Here is a 21,760-nt window from a genome sequence, read left to right as displayed (position 1 = left end):
AACAGACAATTTATATCTTTGAAAAAAAATGATTTATAAAGCAGATCACACATAAAGGGTCTATAACTTCAAAGAGTTCTTACAAATTGATGGGTAAAAAAGACTTATAACCCAATGGGGAAAACATGTAATAGCTATGAAGGGATAAATAACAGAGAACTGATCATAAATAGTCAATAAATGTATGAAAATATGGAATAAAGACAACATAAAATAAGTAAGGTATCACTTTGTGCTTCTATTACTGGAAAAAATATAATAAGGTCAATAATAACTATTGTTAATAGAAATGTGGGAAAAAGAGTTTTTAAAATATATTGCTGGTGGAAATGTGAACTGAAAAAGTGATAAGGTACTAGCTACTAGAATTTAAAATATACATCCTACAACCCCACTCCTTGGAATCTATACCTTAGAAATAAATACAGTAATATGTTAGGATACAGGTACTGACATAAAAATTGCAGATTTTCTTAGTCACAATATTAATCAGTAGGGGAATAGTTGAACTGTGGCACATTCACAACAAGGAATATTGTACAGAATGTAAAAAAGAAAGAAAGAGAGAAGGAGATGAAAGAAAGAAAGAAAGAAAGAAAGAAAGAAAGAAAGAAAGAAAGAAAGAAAGAAAGAAAGAAAGAGAGGAAGGAAAGAGAGAAAGAAAGAAAGAAAGAAAGAAAGAAAGAAAGAAAGAAAGAAAGAAAGGAAACTGCTTCTTGCAAGAGAGAGTAGATATACATTCCCTAATTTATCCTGCTAAATACAACTGATAACTCTGGACATTATATATAAAACAAATACAAGCAGCTTCTGAAAGTTAGAAGGAAGACCAGCTAAGGACCTCAGGACCTAAATGTAGTTAATTCCCTGGGGTTTTCTTTATGCCTCACAACTCCCAGACTGTTTGCTGGAAAAGCTGGTAACCTGGAAACACCATTGGGTGCAGACCAAAAAAGGCCCAACAAAAGCTGACTTTCTCTAGCCAAAGGAGCATGAAAGGGACAGCCTAGTTAGACAGGAAATTTTAGAAAATAATTACTCTACTGCAGCCAAACAGCACAGGAAAAAAAAAAACAAAACTGTGTTCTCTCCTCCACCCGAATCAGCAAAGGCTAAACAGGGACTCCTACTCTCACCAGACTTTAACAAGGCACCCAACACTCCCTGCCAGGAATGGTGTTAGAAGAGGCAGAGTAGGAGGGAGTTTAGATTTTCATCATCACTTGTCAGTAACGATAGGCTTCATGCCTCTTCCCCTCCCCGCAGGGTGGTGTTAGAAGAGACCCAGAGGAGAGTAGGCACTTTTACTTTTGCCCATTGATAAGGGTACTCACATGCCATGGTGTTGGTAGAGGCTAGCTGGGAGCAGTAGCAACTCACTCTTACCCCTCCCAGCCAGGAATGGATCAGCAGAGGCTTAGTGGAGAGCCAGAACTTCTATCCCTATCCGGAAATAATAATGAGCCACCTCTCTACCCCACCCCCAGGTGCCAGTGAAGGCCAAATGAAGAATCTGGATCTCTATGCCCACTAAGCAGTAACAAGGTGCCTCCCACCTTTCCTGTCAGAGCAGTGTCTGAAGAAGCCAGCTAAAACAGAAGGCTTAAATAAGATGCAGGGTTTCATAACTTAATATCCCAAATGTCCGTATTTTGACTGGAATTCACTTGTCATATCAAGATCCAGGAAGATCTCACAATGAGTGAAAAAAGACAATCAACAGATGCCAACAATGAGATGACAGAAACATTAGAATTATCTTACAAAAACTTTAAAGCACTTATTATAAAAACCCTTCAAAAAGGAATTACAAATAAGCTTAAAACAAATAGAACATAGAGAACTTCAAAAAAGGGATAGAAACTTACCACAGAGAAACAGTATAATGCAGAGCCAAAAGTAAGTTTTAGAACTGAAGAACACAACAACTGAAAAAGAAAACTAAATAGATGGACTTTACAGTAGGATGGAGTGGACCGAGGAAAAGAAACTGTAGTGAACTGTAAGTGAATGGCAAAGCCGAAAAATAACAATTATCCATCGAAACAACAGAGAGAATATTACGTTTTAAAAAAAGCCTCAGGGGTCTGTAGGATTATAACAAAAGCACCAAGGGCCACCTGGGTGGCTCAGTCAGTTGGGCGTCTGCCTTCTACTCAGGACATTATCTCAGGGTCCCTGGATCGAGCCCTTCATGGGGCTCCCTGCTCAGCCGGAAGTCTGCTTCTCCCTCTCCCTCTGTTCCTTCCTCCCTGCTAGTGCTCTCCTTCTCTCTCTCTCTCTCTCTCTCTCAAATAAATTAATTAATAAATCTTCAAAAAAAAGCTTCAACATCAGAGTCCTGGAAGGATAGGAGGAAGAAGGTAGAATTGGAAAATACTGAAGAAAAATAATGGCTGAAAACTTCCCAAATTTGGGAGGCATAAATCTACAGATTCAAGAAGCAAAGTAAACCCCAAAACAACATAAAATCAAAGAAATCTATACCAAGACTGAAAACTAAAAGAGAAGAACAAAAGTCTAAAAATTCAAGACAAAACAAAAATCTTAAAAGCAGTGAAAGAAGAAAGGACTTCTTACCTTAGGGAAAAAGCAATTCAAATGACACCTTATTTCCCATTAGAAATCATGGAGTCCAGAACAAAATGGCATCACATTTTTAAAGTGTGGGAAAGAAAAGAACTGTCAACGTAGAATCCTATATCCAGTGTAAGTATTCCTCAGAAATGAAGAGAAATCAAGACATTCTCAAACAAAGGAAAAGTAAGAGAACTTGTTGCTGGCAGACCTACCCTAAAACAATAGCTAAAGGAAGTTCTCCACAAACAAAAACAAAACAATAAAAGAAGGAAGGAAGAACATGGTAAGCAAAAATAGGAGTAATTACAATAGGCTTTCCTTCTCTTCTTGAATCTTCGCAATTATATTGATGGTTGAAGCAAAAATTGTACCACTTTCTGATGTGGTTCCAAATGTATATTGAGAGAATATTTAAGACAATTATATTTTAAATGGGAGAGGGTAAAGGGATGCAATGGGAGGTAAGTACTTTATGATTTATTTGAACTGGTAAAATAACACCAGAAAACCGTGAGAAGTTATGTATAGGTGATGGAGTACCTAAAGCAAAGATTAAAAATGCTATCCAAAAAGATACACTCAAAAACACTATAGATAGATAAAAATAAAATGCTAAAATTGTTTAAGTAACACATAATAAGGTAGGAAAAAGAAAACAGAAATGAAGACACAGAAGACAGAAAATGAAATTTAAAATGGCACAACTAAGACCTAACACATTAATAGTCACATTAAATGTAAATGGTCCAAGTGTATCAATTAAAAGACAGAAATTGGCAGAATTAAGTGGCAGAAACTCACTTCAAATATGACATGAGCAATTTGAAAATAAAAGAATAAAAAAGATATAGCATGCAAACATTAATCAAAAAAGCAGGAGTAGCTATATTAATATCAAATAAAATATGATACAGTGTAAAGAAAACTACCAGAGATAGAGAGGGACATTAAATGGATATAAAAGAGTAAATTTGCCAATCAGTGTAGTAATCCTAAACAAGCATGTATCAACAAACAGAGCTTCAAAATATGTAAAGCAAACTCTGATAGAACTGAAAGGAGAAATAAATGTGTAATTATAGTTGGAGACTTTAACACCTCTTTCTTTCTTTTTTTTTTTTTTTAAATATTTTATTTATTTATTTGACAGAGAAAGACAGCCAGTGAGAGAGGGAACACAAGCAGGGAGAGTGGGAGAGGAAGAAGCAGGCTCCTAGCAGAGGAGCCTGACGTGGGGCTCGATCCCAGAACGCCGGGATCACGCCCTGAGCCGAAGGCAGACGCCTAACCGCTGTGCCACCCAGGCGCCCCGTTAACACCTCTTTCTCAACAATTGATTGAACAATTGTATAGAAAATCAGCAAGGGTATGGAATCACTCAATGACAGCGTCAACTAATACGGTACAATCAACATTTCACCCAAATAACAACAGAAAACATGTTCTTTTTCAGGGCTTATATGACATATACCAAGATAGATCATATCCTGCACCATAAAACAAGCCTCAACAAATTTCTAACAATTGAAATAATACAGAATGTGTTCTCTGACCACAATGAAATCAAACTAGAAATCAACAGCAGACAGTTAACAGAAATTTCCAAATACTTGGAAACCAAACAACACACATGTAAACAATCCATGGGTCAAAGAGGAAGTTTCAAGGGAAAGAAAGAAAAATGCATTAAACTAAATGAAAATGAAAATACAACATATCAAAATTTGGGGGACACAGCTAATGCTGAGGGGGGTATATTTATAGCATTAAATATATATTTAATGAGGAAATATCTCAAGTCAGTAATCTAAGATCATATCTCTGAATCTGGAAAAAATGGGGGAAAATCAACCCAAAGTAAGGAGAAGAAAGGAAATAAAAATAAAAGCAGCAATCAATGAAATTGAAAAAAAAAATTGAAGAAAAACAAAGAACCAACCAAAAGTGTTGGTTCTTTGAAAAGATCATTAAAATTAACAAATGCATCAAAATTAAAAACTGTTTCTCTCTGACACTCATGTAGAGAGGATAAAAAGACAAGCTATAGGCTAAGAGAAAATATTTCAAACCACATATCTGACAAAGGACTAGTATATAGAGTATATAGAGAATTCTCAAAACTCCACAATGAAAAAAGGAAATAGCAAAATCCATGAAAACACATTTCACCAAAGAGTATATACAGATGATAAATAAGTATATGAAAAAATTTCAACATTGTTAGCCATTAAGGATATATGTACCTAAAACCACAATAAGATATAATACAACACACCTATCAAAATGGCTTAAAAAGACAAACAAACAAACAAACAACTGAAGCTGGCAAATGCTGGTGAGGATGCGGAGAAACCCTATCACTCATACATTACTGGTGGGAGTGCAAAATGGTACAGCCACTCTCAAAAGCATTTTGGAAGTCTCTCTAAAAATCCAAACATGGAACTACTGTATAACCCAGCAATTGTCCTCCTGGGCGTTTATTTAGAAAAACAAAAACTTACGGTCACATAAAAATCTGTACATGAATATTTATAGCAGCATTATTCATACTATATAGTAAATCCGTACCATGAAGTGCTACTCAACAACAAAAAGAAATGAACTATTGATACACAAACAACCTGGACGAATCTCCAGGAATTACGATGAGTGAAAAGAGTAAACCCAACAGGTTATATACTGTTTGATTCCATTTATATAACATTCTTGACATGACAAAATTATAGAAAAAAAAATTAAAAACTTAGGGGTTGCCAGAGGTGAAGGAGGGTGGTGTTGGGAGGGAAATGGGTGTAGTTAAAAAAGAACATTAGTGACCCTTGTAGTGATGGAAATATTGTCTATTTTGACTCTATCAATGTCAAAAATCCTGGTTGTGATAGTGTACCATTGTTTTGCAAGATGTTACCATTGGGGGAAACTGAGAAAGGGTACATGGGAGCACTCTACGTTATTTCTTTAAGCTGTATGGGAACCTATAATGATCTCAAAATAAAAAAGTTTAATTTAAAAACTTTAAAAATAAAAGGTTTAATTTAAAAAAAATTTAAAGGAATGTAAGTGTGAAAGAAAGAAGGGGGGAAGAAAGGAAGAAAGCAAAGAAAGGTAATTTCTTTCTCTCTCTCTTCCTTTCTATGCCAGTTATCTTGATTAGAGTTTCAATGACACAGTTTTGAATGAGGGGAGAAAATGGCTCACAAAAGAAACATAGTATGACTTCATTTTTGTTAGACAATGACACAAACCATTAAATAAAAAAGTCTGGAAAGGAACACATCAGTTCTCAACATGGGTCATCTTATGTGGGTGAAGCAGAGAGGGTACTATGAGGGGAGGTAGGGAGAAAGGGATTACGAAAATGCAATAAAAAGAGGACAGAAAAAGTTTACTGAAGCTATCATGTATGTGTGGGTAATATGCATAAAAAATTAGAGCAAGATAGCTAGAATTAGATCCTTGTGATCTATGAGTATGTCTATACTATATTAAGAGACAAGTTTTATAGTATTACATTATTATGCTTCTATTTCATAGAGATCAAACAAAGAACCCAACTTCTAAGTATGAATGTTGGGTTACCAATGTTTGCAAAGACGGCTACCAATAAGCCCACCCCACCTCTTTTGGGGTAGTTTGTTACACAGCAATAGATAACCTGAGACATGTTTATAAATATGTAAATGTTTTTAAGAGCAAAGAGAATATTGTGAACAAAAACTTACCTATCAAAAGTGGTTGCTTAGCAGTGGCAATAGGAATAAAAGGGGAGATGATTAACTGTGACTTTATATGTCTTTATATTGTTTCACTGGTTTCTACAATCTGAAAAAATCAATTACAGAAAAAATTTACAAGGAGAAATAAAAATGTTCTATGTTCTATTTTCTTGTCGGAACTGGCCTTTGGAGAAGCGCTCACTCTCGTTTTATTGTTATTCTCTATTTGCTGCAGCATTTCGTAGCCCTCAGTTTCAGACATTGGTGTATAATGTTGGTTTCATAAACACATTTATAAATCAATTTTCTTTAAAAATAAGGGCCAAAAGCATATACATTGAAAGTGGCTGTGGATTGGCAACTGAAACATTCTTAATCTTCTTTAAATATGCTATAAAAACTAAGCGAGAGATAGGCATTAACAAAATTGATTTTAAAGTATTCGCAGTAGTGCAGTCTATAAGATACATTAGAAAAGTGCATTAGCTCACAGAACATTTTATCAGCCTGTAAAATTGTCACCAGCTTCTCTGTTCTGAACAGTGATACAGCAATGATAAGTCTGCAGGAAATTTATCAGAAGCGTGAAAAAAAATGATAATGTTTTCGCTGTGGGCTGCAGTTTTCATTTTTATTAACTTTTATATTTATTGGATACTTGATTTCTTTAGGATCTTCCTGGACTTCTGATAGGCCCTAAAATTCCCGGCCAAGGCCATTTTCATTAATTCAATTCAACAGATTTATATCTACGGTGTCTACTCTGTGCTCTGGACACTGTGCCAGGTGCTTAGAGAAAGAGAATGAGAGTCCTAAAAAAAAGCAGAGGAATTGTCAGTAACAAGATAATGATCTAGTATGAAAAGTAAAACATTTAAAAAGACTAAATAATGTGCAGGAGGTAGAGTCATAAAAACTAGACAAAGTATATTCCATTTTAGCTGCTCTTAAGGATAGCAAGTGTTTGGCAGGCAGACAAGACTGGGAACTACATTCCAGACACAGTGGAAGGATGTGGGGAAGCAAGAAAGTGTGAAGAGCGTGATGTGACTGAGAAGAAAATGTAGTTTGTAAGGATGACTGGGTCTGATTGGTAGGGTGTGGAAATGATGGAGGCAGCCAGTACTGAAATCAAATACACAGCCTCTTTTTCAACAAGGGTGCCAGTTCAGGGCAGGAAAGGATCCTCTTTTCAACCAATGATGCTGGAACAACTGGACATCCACGTGCAAGAGAACAGAGTCAGACTCCCTCCTTAGACCACACACAAAATTAATTTCAAGTGACCACAGACCTAAATGTAAGTGCTAACGCTACAAGACTTTTAGAAGGAAACATAGGAGTAAATCTTCGTGAACTTGGGTTAGGAAAAGGTTACTTAGATACAACATCAAAAACATAAGCAACAAAGGGGAAAAAATTGATACAGCTGAATTTATCAAATTTTAAAAAGTCTGTACTTCAAAGGACATCATTAGGAAAGTGAAAAGGTAGAATGGGAGAAAATATTTGCAAATCATGTCTGGTAAGGGCTTGTATACAAGATACATTTTAAAACTCCTATCATTCAACACTTTTATTTTTTTTAAGATTTTATTTATTTATTTATTTGACAGAGAGAGAGCACAAGAAGGGGGAGCAGCAAGCAGAGGGAGAAGCAGGCTCCTCACTGAGCAGGGCTCGATCCCAGGACCCTGGGATCATGACCTGAGCCGAAGGCAGACACTTAACCGACTGAGCCACCCAGGGGCTCCCATCCAACACTTTAAAAAAGACAATTCATTTAAAATAGGCTTAAAAAAAACTTTCAAAAAAAGATTTAGCAGACATTTCTTCTAGGAAGTAGATACATGGTCAATAAACATGTGGAAAGTGTTGAGCATCGTTAGTAGTTGGGGAAATGCAAATCAAAACTAAAATGAGATACTACTACTTCATACCCATTAGGATGACTGTAATATAAAAGACAGGTAATATGTTGGTGAGGAAGTGGAGAAATCCCCATACATTGTTGCTGGGAACTTAAACTGGTGCATTCCACCACTTTGGAAAACGGTTTGGCAGTTCCTCAAAAAGTTTAACACAGAATTACTATATGACCCAGCAATTCCAAATAGCTACCTAAGAGAAATAAAAACACACAAAAATGTTCACAGAAAAATGTGTAAATGAATATTCCTAATAACATTAGTCACGATAGTCAACAAGTGGGAAGAATCCAAATGTTCATAAACTGATGAATAGATAAACTTAATGCAATATACCCATATAATGGACTATTTTGTGCAAATAAATAGAAATGAAGTACTGATACATGCCACAATATGGATGAACCTTGAAAGCATTATGGTGAGAGAGTAACCAGTCACAAAGACCACAGAGCATATGATCCCATTTATATGAAATATCCAGAATAGGCAAATCCAGAGACAGATTAGTGGTAGCCAAGGGCTAGAGGGTGGGATGGGGTGGAAATTGGAGAGTGACTGCTAAGGGGTGTGGAGTTTCTTTTTGGGGTGGTGAAAATGTTCTCAAATTGACTTTGGTGTTGGTCGTACAACTCTGAATATACGAAAAACTATTGAATTATACACTGTAAATGGATGAATTTGTGGCACATAAATTATATCTGAGTAAAGCTGTTAAAAAAAAATCTAGGTTATCCTAAAAAACAAAATAAAAAACATACAGACTCTAGAGTCAGACAACCTAGGTTGGAATCTGTGTTCTCCCACTCACCAGTTATGAAGCTTAGAGCAAATTGCTTTATCCCGGCTTTACACAATTTCTTCATCTATAAATGAATGATTAATTCCAGCTGAGATCTCAAGGGAAATTTTCACCGAGGTGAAATTTGGGTTGGTTTCAAGAGTAGAGTTTTTTTAGATTATGAGATAAAGACCTTAAAAGGAACTAACACTTTCAAGAGCACCTAATGTGTGCCAGGTCTGCACTAAGCATTCCACGTACATCACTGCAGCCCATTCCTCCTGCTTTGTACTTATGCTGAGAGTGAAGTGGTCAAGTGACCAAGTAGGGGCTCAACTGCAGGCTCAGGGTCCCCTGCATCTGGCCTGAGTAAGCCCACAAGAAGGGAAATGTAGGCGATCAGAGGGAGGGAGTGAAGTGAGGTCTGTCTGGTAGGTAGCGTGGGACAGGGTGGGGGGAAGTGACAGCCTGCTTAGGAATTTGATGGCCTAATAAGGTTTCTGGATTTCAGTCTGTGGGTAATAGGGAGCACATAAGTGCTTATCAAAAAAGGCCATAAGCAGTAGGGATGTGGATATATTTTTATATGTAAAAATCTAAATTTATCTTGCATGTTATTATACAGCTCAGATGTACCTTTCAGAAACCTTGCAATGTTACTCAAAATAGACACAGTCTGACAAGCTTGCTTTCAGTGAATTTTCCAGAAGAGAAACTGGTTTGCTTCCACAATTGAAAGATGACTTTAAAGATAAATTAAAATCCTATCAGGGTCTGAGAATTTGTTAATTTGATCTGCCGATTGTTATCAAATGACAGATTTTGATGTGAGTTTTAGAGCTAAGAATAGATAATAGAAGCCTTTAAATGTCATTACAACCCTCAAGAGATGAATAAAAACTGCTAGTCTCACCTTATGCAAGAGCTCAGTGAAAAGGAAAACCACCGTATATGTAATTATTCAAATGGAATAGCTGATATGTATTGTATACTCATTTATCCTATGGTGGGCTTTGAGATTTTTTTGTTTTCTGGTCTTTGGGTTTTTGACTAGTACTGGCAGCAGCATGAAGCCTTGCCTATGCCTCCTAGTTGGAAAGAGATTTGTCCAAAGAGGAGTGTCCAGCAAGCATCTGAAGTGTCTAGGGACTGGCAAAGCTGGTACGCCAACACTGGTACCATGCAGCTGAAGGAACGGGTAGCAAAAGTGCACTCAGGCCCGTTCCGGGTGGTAGCCCAACCTCAAGTCATGCTGCTAGCTTAGCGCACCTGCAAGGGAAGTCCCGAATGCAAGGCTGTTCTTCCTCTCTAAGCCACCGCTTCTCTATGGATCCCCACATCTACTAGTATGGGTGCCCTTGGGAAAAAAGTGAGGTGAGTGCATTTTTGTTTGCTTCAATGACGGGGAACTTCTACTAGAATTTAGTAAGCATCACCCAAAAAACACAGGACAGGACTGCACAGTGAAGAATTGCTCTGCATTTAACATAATTTTCAAATCTCCTGCCTTAGACGTAAGTTATCTGAGCTTCGCTGAAACTAAACCCTAATTCCATTTTACATATAAACGAAACAGTTTTGACATGATTTTAATACACACTGAACTTTCCAGCAATTAAACTACCATACAAATTGGGGGAAGACTGATATTGAGTCTTATTTAGCCTTATTTTAAAATGCAAAATATGACCACCTATATCTAAACAATTTATATTTTAGTTACTTAGGTTTTTCAACACTGTTCTCATACACCACTTATACAATTTCCTGTCATAGAGTTTCTTTTTCTAACCCCTCCTCAAATTCTGTTGCTTATGTAAGGAAGTTATCTGTAGTGTCTTTTTAAATATGAGACTGATTGTACGCGCTGATACATGGTGGCATTTCAAGAAAGGAGATAGGTTTTTGGTGATACTTTGTTCTTTGCAAATAAATAAAGGAAACTTTGTCTAAAATGTAGTCAAGGGCACCTGGTTGGCTCAGTCCAGCATGTGACTTGATCTCAGGGTTGTAAGTTCGAACCCCATGTTGGGTGTAGGGATTACTTAAAAAAGTCTTAAAAAATGGGGTACCTGGGTGGCTCAGCCAGCTAAGCATCAGACTTTTGATTTTGGCTCAGGTCATGATCTCAGTGTCGTTAGATTGAGCCCAGGACTGGACTCCACACTCAATGTGAAGTCCACTTGAGATTCTTTCTCTGCCTCTTCCCCTGCCCCTCCGCCCTCTGGATCTCTTTATCTCTCTCCCAAATAAATAAATAAATAAATAAAATCTTTAAAAATAAAATAAAAACTAGAAAAATAAAATGGAGTTGGGAAGCCCCAAAAGAAAAGCTCTCACAAGTGTGCCACTCATTGCAGCCTCCATAACCAACAGTAAGTAAAAAGGTACAAATTCTTATGAGAATGGAGGATATTTTTCAAACAGGAATTTCATCTCCTGCTTTTAAGGAAAAGAAGGAAGATCCCTCCCTGCCCCCAAGCAACCACACTAAACACCTCTTGCAGCCAGCAAGAAACTGTCTCAACCACGACCTCTTGTTCTTCTCCAAAGAACTTCTGTTTAAAACAATCTTCCCCAATTTCCTCCTAAAACATAATAAAAGCTGGCCTTCCCTTTGTCTCTTTGGACTTGACTTTGGCTCACCATAACTTACATATACCAAATCGCAATTCCTCTACTATTCCCCAATAAACTCATTTGGCTGGTAAAATTACTGGCTATTTTATTTTTAAGGTTGACATTTCCTATCCTGACCCATGTTATAACACAGAGAATTAATTATTCTGAGATCATGCATTAATAAAGCCCAGCTCATTTGCAAGAATATCAAACTTTCTCATTTTTTCCATATTAACAGTCAACAATTTGTCTTGGTATCTCATCTTTAATTAAGGTTACTTTCTCTTGCCTTTTACCACACACATAAGAATTATTCTAATTTTACCCTTATGTCCATTCCTTCGTTTTCCCATAACAATTCTATAAAATGGCTTCTCATATTTTTACTTCTTTTAAATCCCAAACTATTCATTATGACTGTTGGACTATTTCATTATATCTTCTCATGCAGTCAACCTGAATATTATATATTAAATATATAATCATATAACAACTAATCACTTTAGTTTTTATTTCACTTATTACACTTAAGTCATTGCATCGGTTTTTGAAATTACAGGTATTTGTTATCTATAAATTTCCTTTCAGAATAGTAAATAGAGTTAATTTATTTGTTATAAAACTTTTTATGAAGTATTTGTTGTATCAAGTGGTCATTGTATTGCTATTATTGTAACAAAAACCTTTTCGCATTTTATATCTGAGAAAACAGAATGTGATTTATCCAAGATAACACATAAAGAATGAGCTTTGATATCTTAAAAGAGAACCTTGACTGCTCGCTCTATTCTCAGTTTGTAGACTTGTGTTCACCATGAAAATGCTTTGTCATTTGTCATTTGGGTCCTCAGTAAATATGCTGTAGTTGGAAGTGATTATGGGAACTTCGTATAGAGCTATTATTATTAATAATAATAATGGCAGTAATAGCTACCATATATTGGTCACAAGTAGGCACCGTACTCAGAACTTTCCATCTATTAGCTCATATAACCCTCACAATAATCGTGTCAAATAGGCATGTTGTGATTTATGGTCACAGATGAGGAAAATGAGGCTAAAACAGTTCAGTAACTTGCCCTCGATTAGGAGGCCAGGAAGTGACAGAGGCCCACACTCACACTTGCCTCTTTGTCTCCAATGCCCACGTGTTCTGTCTCCAAAAAGAACAGTGTTCCTTAGTTTTGCATTAAGAAAAATAAAACATAGGGGTGCCTGGGTGGCACAGCGGTTAAGCGTCTGCCTTCGGCTCAGGGCATGATCCTGGCATTCTGGGATCGAGCCCCACATCAGGCTCCTCCGCTATGAGCCTGCTTCTTCCTCTCCCACTCCCCCTGCTTGTGTTCCCTCTCTCGCTGGCTGTCTCTCTCTGTGTCGAATAAATAAATAAAATCTTAAAAAAAAAAAAGAAAAAGAAAACATGAAAATATTTTGAATTGCAGAGGAAGGTAGGAGTGCTTTCAATGAATCCATTAAGGAAATCAATAATTCCTACAACTATTTCAAATCAAAATGATGGAGGAAAAGACACTGTAACTCACACTGGTGGCTTACTGATTTTCACTAGCTATGCCATGATGATCTCCCCTTCTCACCATTTGGGATTGATTCACCCAACACTGCTCTCCACAGGACCACATCAAACAGCAAACTGCAGAGTGACCTATAAAAAGATACTATAACTTGTGCTGTCTAATACGGTAGAACTACACCAGTCCATGTGGCCACTGAGCATTAGAAATGTGATTAGTTCGAATTGAGATGTACTGTAAAGTGTGAAATACTCACCAGGTTACAAATATTTAATATAAAAAAGTGAAATATCTCCTTAATAGTTTTAATTTTTGTTATATACTGAAGTAATATTTTGGAGATGTGGGCTAAATAAAATGTTGTTAAAATTTATTTCACCTGTGTTTTTATTTTTTAAATGATTTTAAATAGATTTCAAACGGTATATTTGGCTCACATTTGCAGTTTGCATTATGGTTCTATTAGACAGGACTGTTGTGAACCATACGTGTTTTCAAATAACCAACCTTAAAATCGAGTCATGGAAAAAAAAATTGTTGAAGAACAAAAGCAAACCAACAAACAAATGAAACTCAATACTTAGTGTGCACAAAAAATTATTTGACTAAACTTTCAATCTTAGTTTAGTCTACCAGTTAGGAGATGCATAAACTTTGATGAATCATTTCATACCTAGTAATCATTTAATACCTATTTTGTAAAATCAAGATAATAACTATATGCTTACCTCATGGGGTTGTTACAAATATAAAATGAATACTTATTAACTTATTCATTTGACAAAAATTTAGGGATACAAGGAGCTTACAGAATTTTATAGGAGCCATAACGTAGAGCATCATGAAGTGTCTTGTAGCTGGTTAACTCTGCTTGGGGATTAAGGAAAAATGCTAATTAGCCTCTGATCTGCCTCTTGAATGTGAGGAGGAATTTGCCAGGTAGAGAAGTCAGGGAATATCTTGTCTTCATATCTCCCAAGTGTGAAAGCAGGGTGTGCTCAGTGAATGAGTGTGGAGTGGGGGTGGGAGTGTGGTTAAGGCTCTGGCAAATAAAGAGGAGGAGAGGGGAGGTAGTGCCATGTTTCCAATGTTGGAAGGTTCTGGGTTAGAAGGTTCTGATGCTGACAGAAAGCTGAAAAGAAAGGAACCACAATTACTTGGTAGCTTTTGGTGATGTTGTGCATATTCTCATGTGATGTTAGGATCTCTGCTCCTTTTGAGAGGAGGATGTTAACAAAAGGTATAAATCTAAATTCGCAGGACTTAATTGAATAGTATTCAATTACTAACTTATGTGTGGGGCAAAATATTCCTTTTTTTTTTTTTTTTTTAAGTGAATGCTTAGCTCTTTGGGTTAGGGCAATGCTTCTAAAAGGGCCCACCTTTTCAACAGGATAATTACAGGGCTCCCTAGAGGAAAAGGTAGCTTCACAAAACAACTGGGGCCTACAAGAAATCATTTAGACCTTCCAAAGACTGAATTAGTTGCTAGAAATAAACATATATCAAAGTTACTCATCTGTACTAATGCTGCAGTCAATATGATTGACATTTTTCCATGGGACTATATTTATATTAAAATTACAATGAAAATAATGGTATATGATACATTCAAGATTATATATTTGAGCATAACACACTTATAAAAGGCAATTTCAAAAGGAAAATTATGGCTGCCTTTTAATTCTAGTATTTTCTTTGGCACACTTTTTACAGGGATTGCTGTTTCAAGAACAATAAAAATAAACATCAACTAATCGTAAATCTATTTATGAGTTGTGGGTAGATTGTAGAACCTCAAAATGAAATCGTTTTTTATTTTCAACATTAAATTTAGATTATTTAAGGGATCAATATGCTATACATAAAAGTGGAAAGACCTGTTTTTTAGACAGCACATAAAATAAAATCATGTTGTTATTGAATAGAAATTTTTAATCTTTTCCTTTCAGATCACGAAATGAATAGGACATAAGGCTAAAAGGCTGTTTTTCAGCTAAGGTCTATTCTTTGCAATAAATGGTATTGAGAAACAAAACACATTGATATGTCAGTGTTTCTGACTGAAGAGATTATTGATTATATCAAAGAAGGAGTCTTATAACAAGATAATATTCTTTCCCTGTTGACAACAAATTAGCTACCAAGTATTGTAATTGCTTTCTGCTTTTCTGCTTTCTGGCCATGATCTCATCTTTGCAAGGTCTCTCATCCTCTAGAAGAGCCTGCTTCATTTCCTAGAAGACCACAAAAGGAAGAAACCAGGTACTGATTCGTCTTTCATCATATAGGGTTTGCTTAGGTCTGGTTTCCTCCAAAGGCACTTTAGAAGCAACAACAGTAAGACCAAACATCTTGCTTTGCTTTGGTTTTGGTCTCTAGAACTCATTCTTTTCTTTAAAAAAAAAAAAAAGGTTGCTACTTATTAGGGGATATTCAGGTATGGTTCACTAATCATATTTGCAAAAATACTGTTTCCTAGATTTTAAGGATCCTGCTTGTGTCCTTGGCATACTTACATTCTAAATAACAGCAGAAATAGAAATGTAATAGAAAATATCTATGTGTTTTCCCTCTATGTATTCTGTTTATTTATTCTTTTCCCCCAGTAACTGAGCTCCTTGAAGGAAGGCACTGTCTTTTTCTTCTTTGTGTTCATTATGTAATGAAATACAATGCTTGCTCAATAAATTTAAGTATACATAAAACACAGTAGTTGAAGCTTATGGGCAGACAAACCATAGCAACTAACAATACCACCTCCCCCCACCTGCCCCACTGTGCCCCGACACTATACTCCTTGGAAAGTACTGGTTTGTGAAAAGTATATGGTCTTGAAAATCAAATAAAACCTGGTTAAAATTCCAACCCAGACACTCATTGAGCAATTCAACTTCCTTGACTCTTACTTTTTTATGTGTATAATGTGTGGACAATACCTCCTACGTTGTAGGGATTTTTGAGGATTGAATGAATGAATATTCATAAGAAATGTATCATAATGCTTGCCTGGCACATGAAGGGCACTCAATTAATACTGATCCTCTATCTTCCTCTAATATCCCAGACCTATCCTCTTCAAACTGGTACTTAGCAATGTGCCAAGAGGGTCACAAAGCCACTGGATAAACATGATGGTCATCCTGCTACATATACTTTTCTGGATGCACATATTTAATATGAAAGATTTATTCAGGGATTCATTTAGTCAACAAATATTTTCTTTTAAAGATTTTATTTATTTGACAGAGAGAGACAGCCAGCGAGAGAGGGAACACAAGCAGGGGGAGTGGGAGAGGAAGAAGCAGGCTCATAGCGGAGGAGCCTGATGTGGGGCTCGATCCCATAATGCCGGGATCACGCCCTGAGCCGAAGGCAGACGCTTAACGACTGCACCACCCAGGCGCCCCTAGTCAACAAATATTTTTGAGCACCTGTTATGAAACAGCAGTCTGCTGGGTGCAAGGGATAAAATAATAAATAAGTTATGGAGTTTCTAGTCTAGTGTGAAGGAAAGGAGGGGGAAGGGATGAAGGGAGGAAAGAAGTTACAATTTTTGACAAATGCTGTGAAGGAAACAAAGAAATTGCAGAGATGAAATGTGTGGGGTAGGAGCCAACCTCTTTAGGTAGAGTGGGCAGAGAAGGCTTTTAAAAGCAGATGGCATTTAAGTTGGATAATGAGGACACAGCAATAAGAAGATGTAGGGATGAGCATTTGGAGCCCTGGGAACAGAAAAGGAAAAGTCATCTGAATTCCTCAGGTAAAACAAATTTCATATTTGCTAGTTTGGCAATTTCCCTGACTCCCTGCTATTTAGGGCTTTTTGGTAAATAGTTGGGAAATATTATAGTGGGGACTTTGAACACCAGCTGCAAGATGTAGGAATGGTGGATAAAAATCACTCTTTCTCCCCTCTATATTTAAGTTAGCAGCTTGCAAGGGTTCAGAATAAACTGGTATAAGTCAAATAAAGAGGGACAGATTATATAGCTAGATTTATATAACGCTTGTGAGGCACTTACAACTCAAGATAGAGATTCACACTAAAATAAAATAAAACTAAGTTTCCTCTCCGCATGCTCTGATGTTTTCCTTTTGCCTCATGTGGGCATTTTGCTGCAAAATGGTAATTGCTTCTCTTTATCCAGACATAGGAAATCACAATTGTAAAACTTACTGAATTATTACAAATTTTGCTACTGAAAAGCATTGGTTTCACTGCAGAAATCTTAAAAGAGAGGATTTAACGTAGGTGAGTTTCTTGAAGGAGGGATAATTTTATCTTATTTATCTTGTGATGCTAATACCTTGCATAGTGCCAGAGACATAGATGTTTAATGTACACTTGATGAATTAAAAAGTTATAGTTTCCAGTTCAGATGGGTACCAGAAATCTCTTGAGCGCAGGTATTTGTCATTACAATTAAATTTCAGTGAAACAGAAGAATATGTACACTCCATTGTATATGCTTTTGTTTGTAATCGTCAGATTTGGCCATACTTTTGACTCCATGCATACTCTGTATCCCCAACACTTATGAAATTCTGTTTGTGACAGATCCTTCATAATCTTGATAATAGGCTTAACAAAGGGGCGCCTGGGTGGCACAGCGGTTGGGCGTCTGCCTTCGGCTCAGGGCGTGATCCCGGCGTTATGGGATCGAGCCCCACATCAGGCTCCTCCGCTATGAGCCTGCTTCTTCCTCTCCCACTCCCCCTGCTTGTGTTCCCTCTCGCTGGCTGTCTCTATCTCTGTCGAATAAACAAATAAAATCTTAAAAAAAAAAATAGGCTTAACAAAGCAGCATAACACAGTGAAGCTGAGAAGGCAGAAAGTAATTAATTACAGTACTTGTAGGAAGGAAGAAGAGTTATGGTCACAAAGGTGCTTTTGAAACTGTTCTTAGAGGAGTTATCCCCGTTGCGCTACTGAAATTACTGAGAAAAATAAAGCAAGTGATTTCTTCAGAAGTGACCTTATTTTCTTCAGGTTTTAAAATTGTTTTCCATATGGAAGAGAAATTTATTACAATCTCGAAGCAAAATATATATAATATATGCTAAGAATAGCATATCCGTGCAAGATTCAAATATTCTTGATAGTGAGGAAAGTTGGAATTTGGCTTTGGTATCCCATTTACAAATTTAAAGAAAAAAATACGTACAATGAGAAACTAAGTTTAAAGACAGATTAAATCAACCATAACTATATGGGTTAAATTTTAAAGTACGTACGTATTTGTGAACATTTATGTTCACTTTTCAAAGGTAAATTTTCATTCCATTATGGAATCCATACCATAATATGTATGCTTCATTTCTTTCTTTGTTTTTGTACCATTCATTTCTATTTTGACTTTTTATCCAACAAGGTTCACACCATGAAAGGCATGAACTCAGAGAATTTACTGCAATGTTACCATAGTAAATGTTTCTTCCTTTGCTAGGCTGAGATATCTTGGCCCTGGTGGACAGTTTAAACTATTAGGAAAAGAATGTGGCTATCTTGTGACACTCCCTCTTAATTTACTAATAAGAGTGTAACAATGGCTGGCCTTTAGACCACCTCGTCCTACCTCAGCTTTTCTGCTCGAGATCACTATTCCCTTGGGCTCCGCATTTACTCCTCACCAGGGTCTAAGACCAGAGGAAAATGAGGCTCAGGCTACTTTAACACACAAGAAAGAATCATTAGAAGTCACCTTACAAGGGCAAACAGAGAGGTTCGATCACAGTCACGTCCTTTTCCAATGTCATATTACACCTTACATCTGTATATATTAAACAGCCGCCATTAGATCATCCATCCGGTTGCCCTATTACATCTTAGGTAAAACATACAGATAGAGAGAAGCTCTCAGATACTCCAATCAAGAAACCATTATAGGGAGCCAAATTAGAAGCGAGGGGAGTGTATTTCACATTTTACAAATGGCAGGAAGGAATGATCATTAAAAATTTAAATTGTGAAAATAATTTAATTCAAAAGAGGAGATTGGGAAAAAAAAGAGGACAACTATAATTGAAAAAACCCAAATTTATGGACTGTTTTACATTCTTATGGAAATTTGAATTAGGCTTCAAAAATTCTCCTCTGATTTACATGTGCAGAAAAATTGTTCTCCGACATCCTTCACCAATATTTCCTACTCCCAGAGTACTTTCCATAAATATTTATGTGAGAATTGATTTGACTCTTTTCTAGTTTCTGCTGGCCTGCTTGCCTATTCAATTTTTTTATTTCTGTCAAAATGAAACACTAGCTGGCGGAATGGATAAGCAGCTAAAAATGCAGTCTCTGGTCGATTGAACCCCCCCTACGATACCTGAATATTTGTAGATAAGCTCCACATCCAGTCTGGTACTTCTCACCACATCAGAGCCTCCAAATCTGACCCTCCTCATTGGAGATTTGTTAGAAAGCTACTTGTCATTTCTAGCCAGGAGTTAACTCTGTTGTTTTTTTTACTTACTCCCTTAACTGTAGCTTTTATATGAAGGAAATTATCTTGGACATGCTGATAGAAATCTCCAGGGGCAACACCTTATTTGTCTACAATTTCAGATGCTGCTCATTTGTGTCAATCCCAATTTGGTAATTTCTGGAGGGAAGCACAATCTTCGCTGACGTGAATGTCGTATCAACTCCTTGAACTCAGGTTGGAATTTCAACGAGAGAGACAAAGCACAGAGGGTTCTACTTATGGCATAACTTACTATTGGGACACACTCACAGGATCTTGAAAGAGGGCTTTGCTTATTTCCCACTTAGGTGTTGTGTGGTTGACAGTTCAGTACTGTTAAAGTCTCAAATATAAAAAGTGAATATGGACAAAATTATGTATACTTGATGCTACAAATATTTCACAGAATGGCAAGAGCAAATTCTGTTTGCTGGTTTTAGTGGCACAGCTGGTGGGCCCAGCTGTCTCACTAAGGACATTTTCATTAAAAGTTCCAGCCAGCCACTTTGCCTAGTGGTCCAGTGTAAAGGTCTCCTTGTAAATGTCCCTAAGAGAGAGCACAGCTGATGACTGTATCCCAAAGACCCAATGCTCATGCTGATCCAATCTGAACTGAAGCTGAGACCTTGGGTTTTTGAATAATGGTTCTCCAACAATCAAAGAAAAGGAGCATTCAAAAATGGAAATAATGAGGGTCACCAATGCAAGTGAGGGTGGTATTAGACGATTATAATTAGTGGCATTATTTGACAAGATTATTTCAAAAACAGGCTTTAAAGATATAAACTCAGAGAAAAGAAGTTTTAATTTTACATTGAACTATTCTAAAAGCATATAATCTTCAATATAAGAAGAAAAGTATAGAGGAATCACAAGGTTTTTGAAGTGGTTTCCTTCTGTGTATAAGCATTTAAATGACCATACGAAAGCAAGGAAAAACGAGAAGATTCAGAGTGATGTATCCACAACGCTTGCTCAAATAAAAAAACTGTGCAAATAATACAACATCTACTACACAGTTGGTAAGAAGTGGTGGTTCAGGGAATGGTTAGATGTTATTTTATGTAGTCATTTAAATAAGAGATTAAATAAATTAAGATGCAAAACATACAGATTTACACAGAACATTTCCAAATATGGAAGCTATACAAATAAAAAATGCTACCCTTTATTATTGTCAAGAGGATTCATCTTCTAAGCAGTTGTTTCCTTACAGGTGCAATATTTTATTTAGTTCCTATTAAATCTGTAGTATATGTTTCAAGATAAGGACTGGCTATGGAAAGGTATTTCCTTCTGGGTAAAACCAACTGTAAAAAATGGGGATTAAACCCATAATATGGGCTGCATGACACCTAGTGAAAAACTAAGTGAACTGATCCAGTCTTCAAGATGCAGGACATATTCTAATTTAACATCATAGCATGACTATTGATTAAGCAAAACTCATGGCATGCTTAAATTTATAGTGACTGGGCAAGGCTCTTCAACTTTGATAAGCAAATAGAGTAAAACATCCTTTCAAGGAGACTTACCTGCTCTCTCTTTGCTTCGTTTGTCAGAGAGCACCTGTAAAAAAAAAAAAAAATCACAATTATCTTAATATCTCAAAATTACACTGCTTTCATCAAAAATGGCATCATCAAATTTGAAAAAAAATTAGATTGTAAAATTAGGAACAAATGACCTCCAGAAATGAAAATAAAATGCTACAAGGGTATTAGGATTGAATGATTTTAGACTGAACAAATCGTTTGGAATAATAAACATAATTAAAATATTCATTCACAAGGAAAATGTTTTGACTTTGTTTTCCTCTGGATTATATAAAAATTTACACTATCCTACATTCATTTAGTAACCAGAAGACTGAAGTCTAGTTTTTGTCTTCTACTCCACTGTCCTCGTGCCACCAACAACCTCTTTAGTGCTAAAACCAGTCCCTACTCCACTTTCTCTCTCTGTAACACTCCAACAGCCAAGACACCTGAGCACTTCTTTCTGAATTTATCTTTCTGGGCTTTTGTTCTCCCACATTGTCCCTGCTGTTTTTTCTATTTCTCTACCTGTTCCTTCTCATTTTCTTGGTGAGTTCCTTTTTTGCCTGTGCCCTTCTCATATGTTGATTTCA

At 36.5% G+C, this 21,760-nt stretch overlaps 1 protein-coding gene across 4 annotated transcripts in view; it reads right to left on the bottom strand.

Annotated features, from left to right (window-relative positions):
* The window catches only part of STARD13 (StAR related lipid transfer domain containing 13), a 513,073-nt gene that overhangs the window by 283,647 nt on the left and 207,666 nt on the right, over positions 1-21,760 (bottom strand). For all 4 annotated transcript variants that reach the window (XM_087865194.1, XM_087865196.1, XM_087865195.1 and 1 more), the window contains one exon: positions 21,165-21,198. In XM_087865194.1, the coding sequence (XP_087721320.1) occupies positions 21,165-21,198 (34 nt within the window). The remainder of the gene's footprint in view (positions 1-21,164; positions 21,199-21,760) is intronic.

Source organism: Ursus americanus, chromosome 10, assembly GCF_024610735.1.
Source record: "Ursus americanus isolate L20-20 chromosome 10, mUrsAme1.1.p, whole genome shotgun sequence".
In the NCBI taxonomy this organism is placed as follows: Eukaryota; Metazoa; Chordata; class Mammalia; order Carnivora; family Ursidae; genus Ursus; species Ursus americanus.
Note: the sequence above shows the minus strand (reverse complement) of the source record. Positions and strands in the feature narration are given on the sequence as shown.